Source organism: Indicator indicator, chromosome 9 (assembly GCF_027791375.1).
Source record: "Indicator indicator isolate 239-I01 chromosome 9, UM_Iind_1.1, whole genome shotgun sequence".
In the NCBI taxonomy this organism is placed as follows: domain Eukaryota; kingdom Metazoa; phylum Chordata; class Aves; order Piciformes; family Indicatoridae; genus Indicator; species Indicator indicator.
This window is the reverse complement of record NC_072018.1, coordinates 26,424,677-26,439,827: the sequence shown is the minus strand read 5'-3', so window position 1 is coordinate 26,439,827 and position 15,151 is coordinate 26,424,677. Positions and strand designations below refer to the sequence as shown.

General features: G+C 38.3%; 1 protein-coding gene across 2 annotated transcripts in view; it reads right to left on the bottom strand.

Annotated features, from left to right (window-relative positions):
- Positions 1–6,056: 6,056 nt before the first annotated feature.
- NBAS (NBAS subunit of NRZ tethering complex) overlaps positions 6,057–15,151 on the bottom strand; it is a 143,682-nt gene continuing 134,587 nt past the window's right edge. For both annotated transcript variants that reach the window (XM_054383463.1, XM_054383464.1), the window contains exons 51-52: positions 14,759–14,887; positions 6,057–6,332 (exon numbers count right to left, since the gene is read on the bottom strand). In XM_054383463.1, the coding sequence (XP_054239438.1) occupies positions 6,057–6,332; positions 14,759–14,887 (405 nt within the window). The remainder of the gene's footprint in view (positions 6,333–14,758; positions 14,888–15,151) is intronic.

Sequence of the window (15,151 nt, the reverse complement as noted above, 5' to 3'; positions counted from 1 at the left end):
TCTACCCAGAGTCTACGCACTACACACATAAAAAATTTCCACTGACTGTTGTGTAACTGGTATTGATAAGTGATACAGCAGGCTGGGCTGTGGACATGACATGGCTGTGCAACAAGCTGTTGAGGTCTCTGCCATCCATTCCCAGTCAGCTTCAGAAAGCACAGTATCTATCTTTGGGTAGAAATATGGACGAGGCTATGAATGAGCTGGATATGACCGCAGACTTTATCTTGTTTGCACAGCTTAGCATACCCTATGAAGGTTCAGTCAACATGACAAAATACCTCACTTTGTTCAAACAGCATAGTTATTACCATGAGCTCCAAGCCATTTCCCAGTCCTAAAGCTAGTGAACAAAGCTGTCAGATGAAATTTTGTCACTGTGTTACCTACTGAAAATGCTGGTTGTACTTACAAATCAGCTCTCCTAAGCACTAAGGAAAGATAAGGCTCTGCCCTTGTGGGGCTGCAGTCTTCCTGCTCTACAGTGGGATGCTCCTTTACCCTGGAAACTCAGTACTCCATCTCCTGCTAGTCCAACGGATCATCATTGAGGACACACGAAAATTTAAGGCACTGGTCTCTTGTGGAGACCAGAACCATGTCAGCAGATGATAATAACTAAGCTAAAATGAAGACCTTGTTTCTGGCCATCTGTGGGAAAATAACATTAGACTGGTGAGGAGGATTGTAGACACACTCAAGTGATTTGCAGTCAAGGTGTTGAAAAACACACATGTCATACTGGCTGCCTTCTTTAGGCTTGTGTGTTGGACAAGTAGAACAGCTGCGCTGAGGTAGCATAGGCTTGTATTAGAGGCATCTTACTGAACATGCTTGAGGTTTCTCCCTGCTGTGAGAAAGCTGTGTGGCAATACTACACCTGTGTGAGTCCCTGATGTACAAGTGAGAACAGCATGTTCTGTGATCCTCTAGCATGAACTGATGTCCACAGTGCCCAAGTCCACAACTTGCATGCCTCTGCCCAGGTACTGCTTCGGGAATCCTCTGGTTGTCGAGGTAACAGAAATAAATTTATTCCTTGCATTTTATCCATGGTTGTGTGGTTGTTCCTGCAATCTGCCTGTGCTGGCTCACACACCATTCATAGGACCTTTATCTACTCCTTTGCTTTCATACCCATGCCTCATCTTCAGAAAAAAAATGAGCTGTTTTCAAGTGCAAGTAGTTGTTAAAGAGACTCAAGTTTACAGTTTTCTGTGTCTGCAAAAGGGAACCAATAGGAAAGGGGTCAAAGAATGCTGATGAAGGCAAATTTTTGAGTAAGAACAAGTGGTGGTTGATTAACTATTGAAAATCTTCTTGAAATGTACTGTCTCTGTGCTGAGATGGTAAATGAATTTCAATCTGTAATTATGATGTATACAAGAAAAACTATAAAAACCATAGGAAGCCATGTTATCTCAGATGACTGCTACCAATGTGGAAAGAGAGCTGAGGGTCAACCCAAATCCTACACAACCACTACATCAAGCACTCAGCATCAGTTAAATAATCAAACCAAAAAATGTTTTTATGCCACTAAACAAACTTTTGGTGTGTTTGTAGTATTTGATATAAGGCATGGCTCTGCTCCTCCCTTCCATGTCTCAAAACAAAAAATTATACCAAGATAAAGAGGACAGCCAAAGGTTATACAGAAATAGTTAAGTAGACTAAGACTCGACAGGTTGGAAAAGAAACAACTAAATATATTAGAAGTCCATAAAAACAGAGAGGGTGGACAGTGATTTAGATTTTTATGCCTTTTTTTGTTGTTGTTTTTTTTTTTTTCTGATATAAAGAGTAGGGACATAATTTGAAACAAGTAAGAGATGAAAACATGTAAATAATGGACATGGCTATAACAATAGACAAGTTTACGACAATTTGGGCATATAGATCCAACCCTGGAAGTGAGACAAGTCTCAGGGCTTTACTGAAAATATGTACTCTCTTTTAAAAAGACTAGAATTTAGGAACCTAGAAAATTTTAAGTAGGAAATGTGGCAGACCTGGTGTGCAATACTACAATAATAAATCCACTTTGAAGGTAGAACACTTCTAGCTTTGTGTTCATTCCCATTCTTCAGAAGCTCTCAGTCTATCATCAATCAGTTACTTGCTGTGTGTTTTGTAGTGAAATATAACACTAGAAAAATTCTTGCCTTGGCCTCCTTTTTCATTTGCTTCAATTGCTGTGGCTGTTTCATTGTTGCCATGCCCTTGATTTGCTCTCCAGCTAGAGCCTTCTTGCTCAGTACTCACATGGTGACAGATGAATGCAGGTAAAATCTTCAGTTCATATGTGGTCTGTTGTCATCCTATGCTTCTGCACAAGCAACACACTGGGAGAAGAGCTGGCTGGGTGGCAACCAACTATCATTCTGGGGAGCAAATGGCCCAAGGGTTAACCCAGCATGCCCAGCTTTTTGTTGAAGAGAGGCACAGTTACTGTCTGGTACTGCTTTGTCATATCTGGCCTTGCACAGAATACTGGTCTAGTTTGCTGGGGTTTGAAGGGAAAGCATAGGTAAGGAAAACAACCAAGAAATATCATTGTATTTTTGCAAGTATAGGAATTCTTACCTTTATGATGAAAGTACCCATATTCTATGGCCATCCTCTCAAAGAGTCCTTTCACAGTGCGGAATATCAAAACCAATACAGCAGAGAAAGAACCATTATGCAAAGAAAATATCTAAATCATATGTAGCCACTTCACTTACTGAATTGCACAGCTTTGTTTATAAATACAAAAGTGTCTGCTCTGCATCTGTTGCAAAGAGGACTGTCTCCACTTCAGATTTCCAGCAGAGAAAGTAATTGTGAGTTATGATCTTTCTTCCCTAATCTCTGGTTCTACTTATCCAAAGGAAAGGTGATACATTTCGGTGCTTTGCTGCCTTTACCAGGGAGCAAAAAGCTCCTCAAAGATGTAAACGCTATCAGTGTTTGTCAGGAAAAAGAGGATTAATTGCCCTATGAAGCATTGCTCCTGGAGCCACAATTAAACTCTATTCACCTGCTTTTAGAAGCCCAAACACCTTCAGAACATGGACTTGTTTTGGGTTAAAAAATGCTGGTTCATGCTGTATTCTGAGCAGATTCCAAGTGTAAATCAAACCAAATGAAAAAAACAAACAAACAAACAAACAGAACTATTCAATGTCTTAAGTATTATTTATAAAACCAAGGTGAGTTTCTTAATATTTAAAACCAAACCAAACTAAACCTCAGTAAACCAACCAACAAAAAACCCCAACCCAACCCAAAAGCAACCAACCAAAAAATAAACTAAATCCCAAACCCATACCAAATTCCAAACTGACACAATAGGCATTTGATAGCATATCTTGGTCAATCCCAGAGCCTCAGATGCTATTCTACCAAACAGAAGATACTAAAAGGCTGGCACTGGAATACAGACTTCCTTGCTATATGCCTCTTTTTTTAACTGGTTATTGGGGTTTTTTCCCCTTAAATTTTATTTGCAACATACACTGGAGTAGGCTGATTGTTTTGGCTGTATATACTTAAACAGTTTCTTACACATGAAAGTTTTGAATACAGAATAAATCAGGAGTAGTCCTGGCTGGAAGGAAAACATTTATCATGGATTTGTAATGCCAGCAAATCAGAAAATGGACAGAAGATCAATAACACTCATTAGAGCTTTATCTCCAATAGTTCAGCTCTGAGGTGACACTAAACACAAACGAGAAAAACTAGACTGAACTTACTAACTTGGGAACAAAACGTGCACACAGACCAGAATGCTTCTTTCCTCTGCAATTCCAGTATAGCCTGATATACTTGTCTGGGGCTCATGGGACTGCTAACAGAAGAGAATTAAGGCAATATAGCTGAATGATATAAATTTGAATCTGATGTGTATGTCAGATACGTGGATGAGATGATTTTCCCTAAAACATTGAAGGACAGCTAGGATGAGCAAGTACAAAAGAATAAATTATTAATTTGAAGAATTACAGCATTATTTTAAAATCTTGTTAAGAATCTCACATAAGGTGGGAAAGTAAGGCTAACATCTGACCAATTTTCATGGTCAGTAAAAACTGATGTAACAAAGCAGATCTCAAATCAAAGGTGATGCTAAGTTAGTTTTGGTTCCATCAATGTCATCACCCATTTCTAAATCCTGAAGTCTAGGAAAGAACTCAGTGATACAAATTTCTAAATGAAATAGCCACTTCAAACTTTTAATCCACTCTTCCTTCTTCATGATTTAGACTGACATTCAGGAAAAAGGAGGATTTTAGAAACTACTATCTCAGTAATAGCCAGCTTGCTACTATATAGCATGATGAAGAAGCTGGCTATCCCCAATAGCAGAAAGCTCAGATATGAGTGTTATTATTGAAGCAAATGCACCTGAAATGGATCCCTCTTTTGCCAGGTTTTGACTGAATATTATCAGTATTAATGGAATCCTTCAGGCGCATCTGTACCGTAGGTGTGGTACAGCCAGCTAAATCACCTATGAACTGCAATTGCTTTTGCACTTTTCTTCTGGGGCTTGCTTGTTCTGAGGAGAAAAGGCTATGAGAATCCAACACCCACAAGAAGGTTATCAAGATGACAGAATCAGGATTTTCACAGTGTTCATGCTGGGGAGACAACTGCCAGAACCTGAAATGAGACAGGTTGCAGGGTGCAGGGACCATGAGATGGTGGAGTTCAGGACTTTTTGCAGTAGGAACAGCACACCAAGCAGGATCACAACACTAGACTTCAGCAGGGCCAACTCTGGCCTTTTCAAGAAATTGTTTTAGCTTGTAGAAGAGGAGACTGAGGAAGGACCTCATTCATATTTATAAGTATGTGAAGGACAAGTGTCAGGAGCAGAGAGCCAGGCTCTTCTCAGTGACATCCAATGATAGGACAAGGAGCAAAGGGTGCAAGCTGCAGCATAAGAGGTTCCACACAAACATAAGAAAAAACTTTTTGACTGTGAGGGTGACAGAGCAATGGAATAGGCTGCCCAGAGGGGTTGTAGAGTCTCCTCTGGAGACATTCAGAACCCACCTGGATGTGTTCCTGTGTGACCTACTCTACGTGATCATGGCCTAGGAGAGAAGGCTGGACTAGATGATCTTTTGAGGTCCCTTCCAACCCCTAACATTATGTGACTCAAACACAAGGAGAAACATCAAAATCTTTTCAACACCAGAACAGACAAGCAGATTGGGACACCCATCATTGAATCAAAATGAATAGAATCTTGAGCAGCCTGCTCCAACAGTAAAGTAACACTGCCTTCACAAAGAGGTTGGACAACATTACTTCTAGAGATTCAGCAAAAATATAAGGAAAACACTGTGAAAGTGCATTCAAAAATGGTGTCAATAAGTATTTGTGATTTGAGATTGGGCTTTCCAAATTCTTGAGAAAAATACCTCAAAGTCTAGACCTGTCTGCAGGCACAGAAAAGTTTAGCTTGTCATGAACAAACACCACTAAGGAGAGACAGGGATTTTGGAAAAAGAGGCATAAGAAAGAAAATACTTTCCTGTGTAAAAGCAGGAAAGGCTACAATAAATGTAAAATATTGTATTTATTGCAAACAAGAGCTGTGGCAATCACATTACACAATACCAAATGTTAAGGTTTTGAAATGCTCAGAAATTACTCTTCGTTGTGATTTTTCCTTTGCTCCATATATCTTTTATATTTTTACATTAGTTTTACATTATGACAAGAGTAAATTACTTACAGAAATTAAGACAAACTGTATATAACTTGCCAGCTTACTAATGTTTCATTTATACGTCACAAATTGTAATCATTTAACACTTTGATCTGATCTGAAAAGGATTATCAGATTCAGTGCTCTGCTAGTCATATAACAGAATTATACTGTCTGTACCAATAAACTTTTAAAGGATTAGAAGTACAAGGGAATTCACTTAAGTGTGCTATATTTTCATCAAAACACAGAGAATAACTAACTGTTACTTCACTAGAACAACAGTTTCTCCCTTTTGAGTAAGATCTCCAGCAAAAAGGCAGACAAATGCATTCATCTGCCATTTTTAGATCCAGTGCTGAATAGCCTGGAGGGCAGTAGTAAAAGTCCTGAGTGAAGGATGAGTCCCTCGATGAGACATCAAGAGGGATCCAGCCTCTGCATTGAACCCTGCTTCCTTAAGCTGTTTTGCTATTTCCTCTACATCCCAGCCTCCTTCTCCCTGGTTAGCCAGTAAGTGGTCAATAAGGCGAGGATAGAAGGCAGTAGATACGCACTGCACCACCAACTTGGCGTTGAGGAGTAAGGAAAGTATTTCGGCATCACAACTGAGATCATCAACCTAGAAAGACAAATACAAAGTAATTAAAAATTAATTACCACATACATCCACCAACCGGAACATGTCATGACTGTTCTAAGAGCACAGTGTGACCTTGAAAGCGAGATGAGTGTTCCACATGGATTAACAACAGTGATATACATTTTGTATATGTCAGAGTATGTAAAAGTAAGTGTTAACAGCCTCTGCCACATTAGTAGAAGCACCTGACTTCCACAAAGTTAAGGAATTAAGAATGCTTAACAACTTGGGTAGACTCACATGAACCCTTTTATACACTTTTCAAAGGTTTTCAACTCCAGTGCAGAACAGACGCATCATTTACCTCTGTATCAAGAATGACATCCTGAGGAAGGTCCAAGCAGGGTATATTACATTTCATAGAATCATAGAATCAACAAGGTTGGAACAGACATCAAGTCCACCCTATCACCCAGCACCTCATGACTTGTTGCCCTTCTCTGGACACGTTCAAGTGTCTCAATATCCTTCTTAAATTGAGGAGCTCAGAACTGGACACAGTACTCAAGGTGTGGCCTAACCAGAGCTGAGTACAGGGGCAGAATGACTTCCCTGATCCTGCTGGACCACTTTATATTTTTGATCACTTTATATTAATACAATGCATTATATTCCATGTCTTAATATGATAGGCAATAGTCACAGACTCAACCAGATTTTCCAGAGTTTCAGAAGTCAGTAAGGGTGACATTTTCAGAAGAATACAACTTACATTTTAAAAGATTTGGAGCACAGACCTGCTACCTTTGTAAGACAACCTGGATTCCTCTGAAAAATTCAGTTATTTAATATATAAGAGCAATTATTCTCTTGAAAATCCTGTCTATAGCTTTACAAATAACACTACAGAATATTTAAAATTATTTAAATTTGAAATGCATTGTTGCTTTAATTAGCTTAGTTGACTTACGATTTGAAGAAATGCAATAATATAAATTTAACAAGAAAAAAAAAATAAAAGGAACCAAAGGAGGAGTGCTATCCATTGTTACTTGGAAGAAATACAAAAGAACAAACGCTTCCCTAGTCCTGCTGGCCACACTGTTTCTAACACAAGCCAGGATGTTTTTGGCCATCTTGGGCACCTGGGCACGCTGCTGGCTCATGGTAACAGGGCCTCCAACCAGCACCCTCAGGTCCTCTTCTGCCAGGCTGCTTTTCCAGACACACTTCTTCAAGCCTGTGGCGTTGCATGAGGTTGTTGTGAATCGGATGCAAGACTTAGTGCTTCGCCCCATTGAATCTCATTACCATTAGCTTCAGCCCATCAATCCAGTGTGTCCAGATCCCTCTGTACAGCCTTCCCCCCCCCTCCCCTCAAACAGATCAACACTCCTGTCCAACTGGCATCATCTATAAACCATCAGTGCACTCCATCCCCTCATCCAGAGCATTGATAAAGGTATTAAACAAGGCTGGCCCCAGTACTAAGCCCAAGGGAACACACCACTTGTGACCAGCCACCAACTGGATTTAATTCCATTCAGCACCACTCTTCAGGGCTGGCCATCCAGCCGGTTTTTTACCCAGCGAAGCGTATGCTCATCCAAGCCATGAACAGCCTGTTACTTCAGAAGAATATTATGGGAGATAGCGTCAGAGGCTTTACTAAAGTCTACTTAGACAGCATCTACTGCTTTTTCCTCATCTGCTAAGTGGGTCATCTTGTTGCAGAAGGAGATCAAGTTAGTCAAGCAGGACCTGCTCTTCATGAACTCTTTCTGACTGGGCCTGATCACCTTGTTGTCCTGTATGCGTTGCATGATTGGCTCTTCCTTGGCTCCAAGGTCAGACTGACAGGTCAGTAGTTCCTCTGATCCTCCTTCCAGCTCCTGTTGTAGATAGGTATCACATTTTCTAAATCCTGAATCAACTGGGACCTCCCCAGTCATCTGACTGCTGATAGATGATGGGAAGTGGCTTGGTGAGCACTTCTGCCATCTCTCTCAGTATCCTTGGGTGGATCCCATCCAGTCCCATAGATTTGTGGTGCACCAGATCACTGATCATTTTCTCTTGGATAATGAGGGCTTCACTCTGCTCCCCATCCCTGTCTTCCAGCTCTTTATTGTATCTAAATAGTTTTAGACTAATGAATATAAGTTTTGCTTCTGTGAAAGAGCTGAAAAGATAGCACAATGATGGAAGGTATGTATGTAAGTAACAGAAATAGAGTAATTGCTCTCTTTTGGAAAAGATGCACTGTACATAACAAAATAAAAAAGGAAAAAGACAAAACATGAACTATTGTAGCGTGAACAGCTGTTATACCTCTTTTTATAGGACTTTCCATTAATAGTACATGATAATTATTTTCAATTTACTATTTTAACTTCCTTGGGAACTTTGGAAGCTTTCCAGAAATACAGAATACCTTTATCATGATATTTGTTGTTTCACTCTCTCTTCACTCTTTGGTGCACAAAGAAACTACTCTCTCTTTCTCCAGTGTTAGAAGAATGCTACTTCTTCCATTATTTCATTTAGGTATTTGTGGTTTACCTTCCACTGAAATCTTAAACTTGTTTTCTTCCACTCTTGAACATTTTCACACTTATAAATTATAAAGCTAATGCAACAGTTCATAGCAATTCTTCAAGTACAGTTTACAAAGTCATTCTAAGAACCACAGGGATATCCAATCTTTAAAGTCATTAATTATCAAATAATTCATCTAAATTGTCATATGTTAATTCCTGACATATTTTCCTGTTGAGGATAGGTTCATAATTAAATGTCTGGTCTTGGCATCTTGCAGCTTACCACGCAGCATACTAAGCCATTATCCCAACAGCTCTCACCTTTTTTGAAATGGAAGACTAGAGGAATATTCTGTCCTGTCTCTGAGTGCCCTATTCTTGACCTCTATGTAGGATACAACATTACACAGGGCTTCAATGTCTGATTTTATGAACATAAAACGCAAGCAGCAATTACAGTAGTGAGATCAGCAGATGGGAACTTTGATTTAAATTAGTTTTTTTAGGCTGTTCTTCAGTTAACAAAAAAATCTTACAGATTATTGGGATTTCACATGCCAAAACCCTACAAATTGGGAGAGAGAGAGAAGTCTGTTCATTCTGGAAGCCTTAAATGGGAGCAGCTTTACTTTTTCATATCCATCTCTCCTTCAGCAGGGTCTGACAGAGCAGATTTAGTGTAGTGCCCACACACAACACACAAAGAAGTAAAGGAGATAATTATGCTAAGGAGAGGAACTCTTGACTTTTTTCCTTGACTTAGGTATTTGTTTAGGTATTGGCTGAAATCTACTTCCAAGATGTAGGCATTCAAGTGGTATCTCTGACGACTGGCTCACTCCTTTATACTATGATGACCAGTATCTTTACCTGCTAGAGACATATATTTACCTACAAAGTGGGACAGTAAAGACACAGAATTGCAACACTCATTTCCCACTGAAGCAGTGCTACAGCACTCTGTTGCAAGCTGGGCTTTTGCATTTTATCAAACTGCTCTTTAATGCAGAATTTATAAACAGATCTGCATCTATGTGGCATATTCTTCAATCCCCACACATCTACACATGGAAAACCAGATCTCAACAAGGTTCTCCTCAACAGGTACAGGTGAGAACCTACTTGCACTGTCCTCAGGAATCCTGAACTCTTTATGCACATCTTCATCAGGACAGGAAGAAGCCTTACTGAAGAACACTAAGTGCTCCTCTCAGAGAGGGTGGCAGATTCAAGCTGTCCCCCTAATGCCCTTGGTAACTGATCCAAACACAAAGCAGCTGTAGAACCTGTATTCACACCTACACAGACTGGTGTATTTCTGAATCAGAAATTTGTGAACTCAGAGCTGGCAGTGCATTAATTAATAAGGGTTAAGCATGCATGCCTAGGGCTTTGCCATTAGTACACTACTGTCAAGAACTGCAAATGGGCTCAGGATTGAGGCACTGTGCTCTACCAAGGTAGCAGGACCCCTAGGCAAGCAGAGACAGGGAACCTGCAAGTTTTAAAACAGCTTGTGCATGACACAGGTAGGTGAAGATCGACTTTGCTACAGGTGGCACCTCTTCTGATGTACTCAGAAAAGGAACCTGAGGCATCTAGAAGGCTTTATTAAGATATCACTGAGGCTTCCAAAAATTCATGTGAACATGAACAAGGGAATTTTGTCAAGCTGCTCTCCAAGAGCTGTAATTACACTGATACAGCATAACTGAAGGGAAAAAAAAAAGGAGGAAAGAAAGGAAAAAATCTATTTTAGATGAGTAAGAGCAGGTCAGGGGTGGAATCATTTGCCTAACAAAGGGGCAAGTCAGGGTCTAGGCAATTTCCTGACAGCATTGTTTGTGCTGGTGTCTAGAGGTTCAGGTATTAGCAATAGGCAATATTTCATCCATAACTTATGCACTGTAAAATCTATGTGCTCTGAAATATGGATACTAATAGAAAGATAAGAGCTGCTGATGACATAACAGCAGAAAAGAGCTGAACCTGCTGTTTCCAAGGGTCTTAGCTCTCCACTACTATTGGAGACAAAAATGCTTTTCATTTTATTCTTTCTTGGAGTGTATAGTTATAGGGTAAAAAAGGGGAAAAGGAAAAAGAGATCTAAAAAAACCCTAGAAAAAGTAACTAGAGAAAGATCTTTTACTATAATCATTGTTACCTTAAATGCAAACAATTTAACAAGATTTTTTTTAAAAGGGTAAACGGCATCAAGTAAGTAGCCAGAAATGGCATAAGACACTGAAGAACACTGGAAATTCCATTATTTCACACATTCTTTATGCTTTTTTTATTACTATATTTTTAGTAGATCATGCTTCATACTATACTATGCACGTGGAGCTAAGTTATTATTTCAGACTTGGACATTTTCTAGTTCTGGTTTTTATTAACGCCTCAATTGAAGAAGTATTTGCACTGATTATATTAACTTTTGTCTGTTAGCTACTTTAAAGGTATAAATACCAACAGGTAAAAGAATATTTAGTCGCTCTGTCAGAACCATAAAAATCAGCCTTAAACTCTGAAAGGTAACACAGTGAACAACATAGACAACACTGAAATCCTCCTTGAAAACAATCTGACTCTTACAGGCAAACTCTGAACCCTACTGGCAGTACTGAGCTCATTTAAGTAAACCAATTTTTCAAATCATTCACACCACACAAAACAGGGAAGGAATAGTTATTTTTGTTATCCAAAACAAGAGAAGTGGTATTTTGTGAAAAGACACAATAAAAAGAGAGGTCTGCAATTTCAAAAAAGCTTACACAAAATCTTGCTTGTTTTATTACAGGCAAAAGCTATATAATTCCTAGTATCAGCACTTCAGCATCATCCTTAACTGTAAACATCCATAAAGCTGTCAGCAACATACAACAAATGGCTAACTAATACATTGTATCAGCAAGCAAGTGCTGTATTTTGTTCACAGCCATGTTTGTGAGCTGTGTTAGCACTGTGTCAAGGAATCGATATCTCTGACTTCCCTTTGCCAGATGTTTTTTCTCCTTTTCCTGTTTAATGTAAGCAGAAATGGGCCTCCTATGAAAAATTCATTAAGAATTCTACAAAAAGCCATAAGCAGTGTTTTTAAAAAGCAAAAAGGGTGCATACAAAATTACACTGAATAAACAACATTGACACAGCTAAGCAATGCATGCTCTTCTGGTACCACAGCAATTAATGTAATCATAGGAGATGCATATAAAACAATGAGTAAGAGAGACTTTTCTAAACAACATAAGAACAGCTTTTAAATATAGCACGACACTCTTCTGTACTAGTGGCTTTTCTAACACTGGCAGTGGAATGTCATATTCAAGGTACTGGCTGAGCCTGATATAATTAAACCAATAGTTAAATTTTCATTGACTTTTGATGAAACAGCAGAGCAAAGCTAAATGCTTTGAAAATTCTAGGTTAACCTGCACTCTTACAGAATTATGTGCTCAAATCAAGACTGAATTTAGAAGGAAAATTTAGAAATGGCTTATCAAGCTGCCTTCTGCCTAAGAAGGCCAAAGCCAGTATTATTTTAAGCATGCACAGGTGTACAAAATGCTTTATATTTGCAAGAAGACAACAGGATTCCTGGTCCTAAAACTCGAATATAATGTAATCAACCTAGAGTGTAGAAAATTGAAAGTCATAGCACACTGGAAAGAAAAGGCCAGTTAAGAGAGCAATACAATTAGTAACCATTCAGAAAGTGGAACTGCACAGCATTATGCTTTAAAAACAGCTATACAAAATGTATTCAGACAAATTCCTGCTGGCAAGCTTCAGAGCTAGTCACTTACACAGCATCTTCCATCTGTTAACAAAAAAGTCAATTTTAAAAGGTTAACAAGAACATATAGATGGGCAAGTGCATGCATACATCAGACCCCTGCTTACTTTTCAATGAGATCATCTGTTTAGAAAATTTACAAAAATGCCTTGCTTTGCACACACAAAGCCTAAAACTGCAGATGTTAAAACAAAAATCTGTCAACACTACAGATAATCTAATGCTTGTTTTGTGGCTAATATTCATAAAATTATGCTTTATGGAAAATTCAGAAAATTGTGGCATATTTGTATAAAGAAAAGGGAATAGGAACATACTCATAAAAACCTGTGTTTCTTTGCTTAGAATGCCAAACTCAACTGGGAAATACTCCAGATTTATACTGGATCCTAAGTATGGTACTGGAATTTTGATACAAGCAGATGTGTATTACATACACTGCCACCTGCCATCATACCATTTTAAATGTTCATTGAGAATAAGTAAAAAAAAAAAAGGTGCTTCATCCATTTTGGTAACTAAGTCCTTTTGAAGAAGAATCAGCAACATCTGAGATGGAGCCTCTGCCTCCATACCTATTGCTTCTCTGACTGGTTTTCACTGATGTGTTCTGAAAAGGAGATAAAACATTTCCCAAACTATCCAATGGACACAAAAAAAGAGAAAGCTTCTGGAATACAATATGCAGCATAAGGAGGAAATACATGAGCAAGAATAAGTAAGGAGGAGAGATTTAAGGGAAAATCCTTAAGGGATTCTTTTCTGTAAGGGAAGGGTAGGATGCAGAGTATCTTTCCTAAGGAATAGAAGATGAAATGAAAGTAGGGAATATGACTGCTTGTTGCAGCCAAGGAATCTGAAAAAAACGTGGTAATTAATATAATGACAGCAGAGGGCCTGCTCTAGAAGGCTTCTGAAGAAACAGGGGAATGATTGCCTCCTTCGTGTGTCTCAGAGAAGAGTTGTAACATCAATCTGAATTCCTACAAATCACATTTTTAAAGCTTTTGTGTTTGGGGGGTGCTTATTTTAAAAAGATATACACAGTTCCACTTCTGTTTCCATATAGTTACATTTGTAAGTGACATATGGGAAATTTACCATCAATTATTATTTTATATTGTAATACATACTCAAGAACTCCCCAAAACATGGTGCAGAATTTGGAAATATTACAGATGATGTTTTTCCACCTAAATATTAAAATTCTGAAAATATTCAATGCAGTTAATTCAGTGAGATGAGAAAGCCATTCCCTTTCAAATGAAGACAACATCTCCCTTCTTTTTTGTGTCAGAGTGCTAGACTGTAGACCATACCTAACACAAAATTCAAGAAAGTCAGATTGTGCATGCATGAATTCAGTTAAGAGCTTGAAGAAGTTTTAAACCTAGCTCACTTTGCAGGAATAATTAAAAAAAAAAGATAGAAGATAAAATAATACTTTTGTCTAGGAGACTAGCTTTCACCATTTTCAGGTGTTCTTTCTTAACTGAAAAATGAATACACAGGAAAAAACAAAGTGAAATAACTTTATATAAGAATTGAAAAATATACAGTAATGTTTTTTTCAGTACTTGTTCAATGACAAAAAAAAAGGAGACAGCATTTAGAAGCTGTTTTTTTCTCCAGAAAATATGCTGCAGTATCAAATAAATCTTGTTTATAATTTTATGAAAGCCTCCAAACACACCATCTTGCACTTTAACCTTTCTACAACAAAACCAGTCATGTAACAGCTCTCCACATGTATATAGACTGCCAAGTTTGTCAGAAACAAGCTCACTCATCTAATGTACTAATATCTCTTAAAAAAACCCAAAGTGCTACAGTGTGAAAACAGAGATACTAATCTACTTATTTAACAGGATAGTGTTAAACAGGAATGTGTGTTCCACCACATTGACTTAAAATAGTGTACTTGGTAATTTAAAGTACTCTAAATTTTAATCACCTCAGGTATATATGAAAAATCTTACTAGCTCCATGTTACTGCTCACTGCGGACACAATAGCTGTGGACAACCTTAAAAATAACGGTCTCAATAGTCTCTGCTTACTATTTGAAGATTTTAAAAAGCCAATGTATTACCTCAAACTCTAAAAGTTGGTTAAATCAACTGCTCATACCTTAGCAACAGCTGTTATCTTCTCCAATGCCACAGCGTGAAGATCCTGATCTTTGCTTTCTACAAGCAGTTTCAGAGATGGCAGCAGGAGGGACTGGTTAAGCAGCAGCAAACATAGTTCTTTTATACACTGAAAATAAAAGGAAACTCATTGGGTGAGATCTCTGAGAAACTAAAATTTATGAAAATTCTATGTCAAATGCAAAATGAAAATCAAACTTCCACAACAAATGAGCTCCTTGTGGGAAATAATTCTTTGGAAACTTGAAAAGACAAACTGTTAAGAAATGTGGAATACAGTTATGAGTGCAATGTTTGTTGCATTAAGACAAGTACTGAATCACCATTAGAACCTGGAGTTTTACTGAAAGAATAACAGCAATCACAGCTTTCT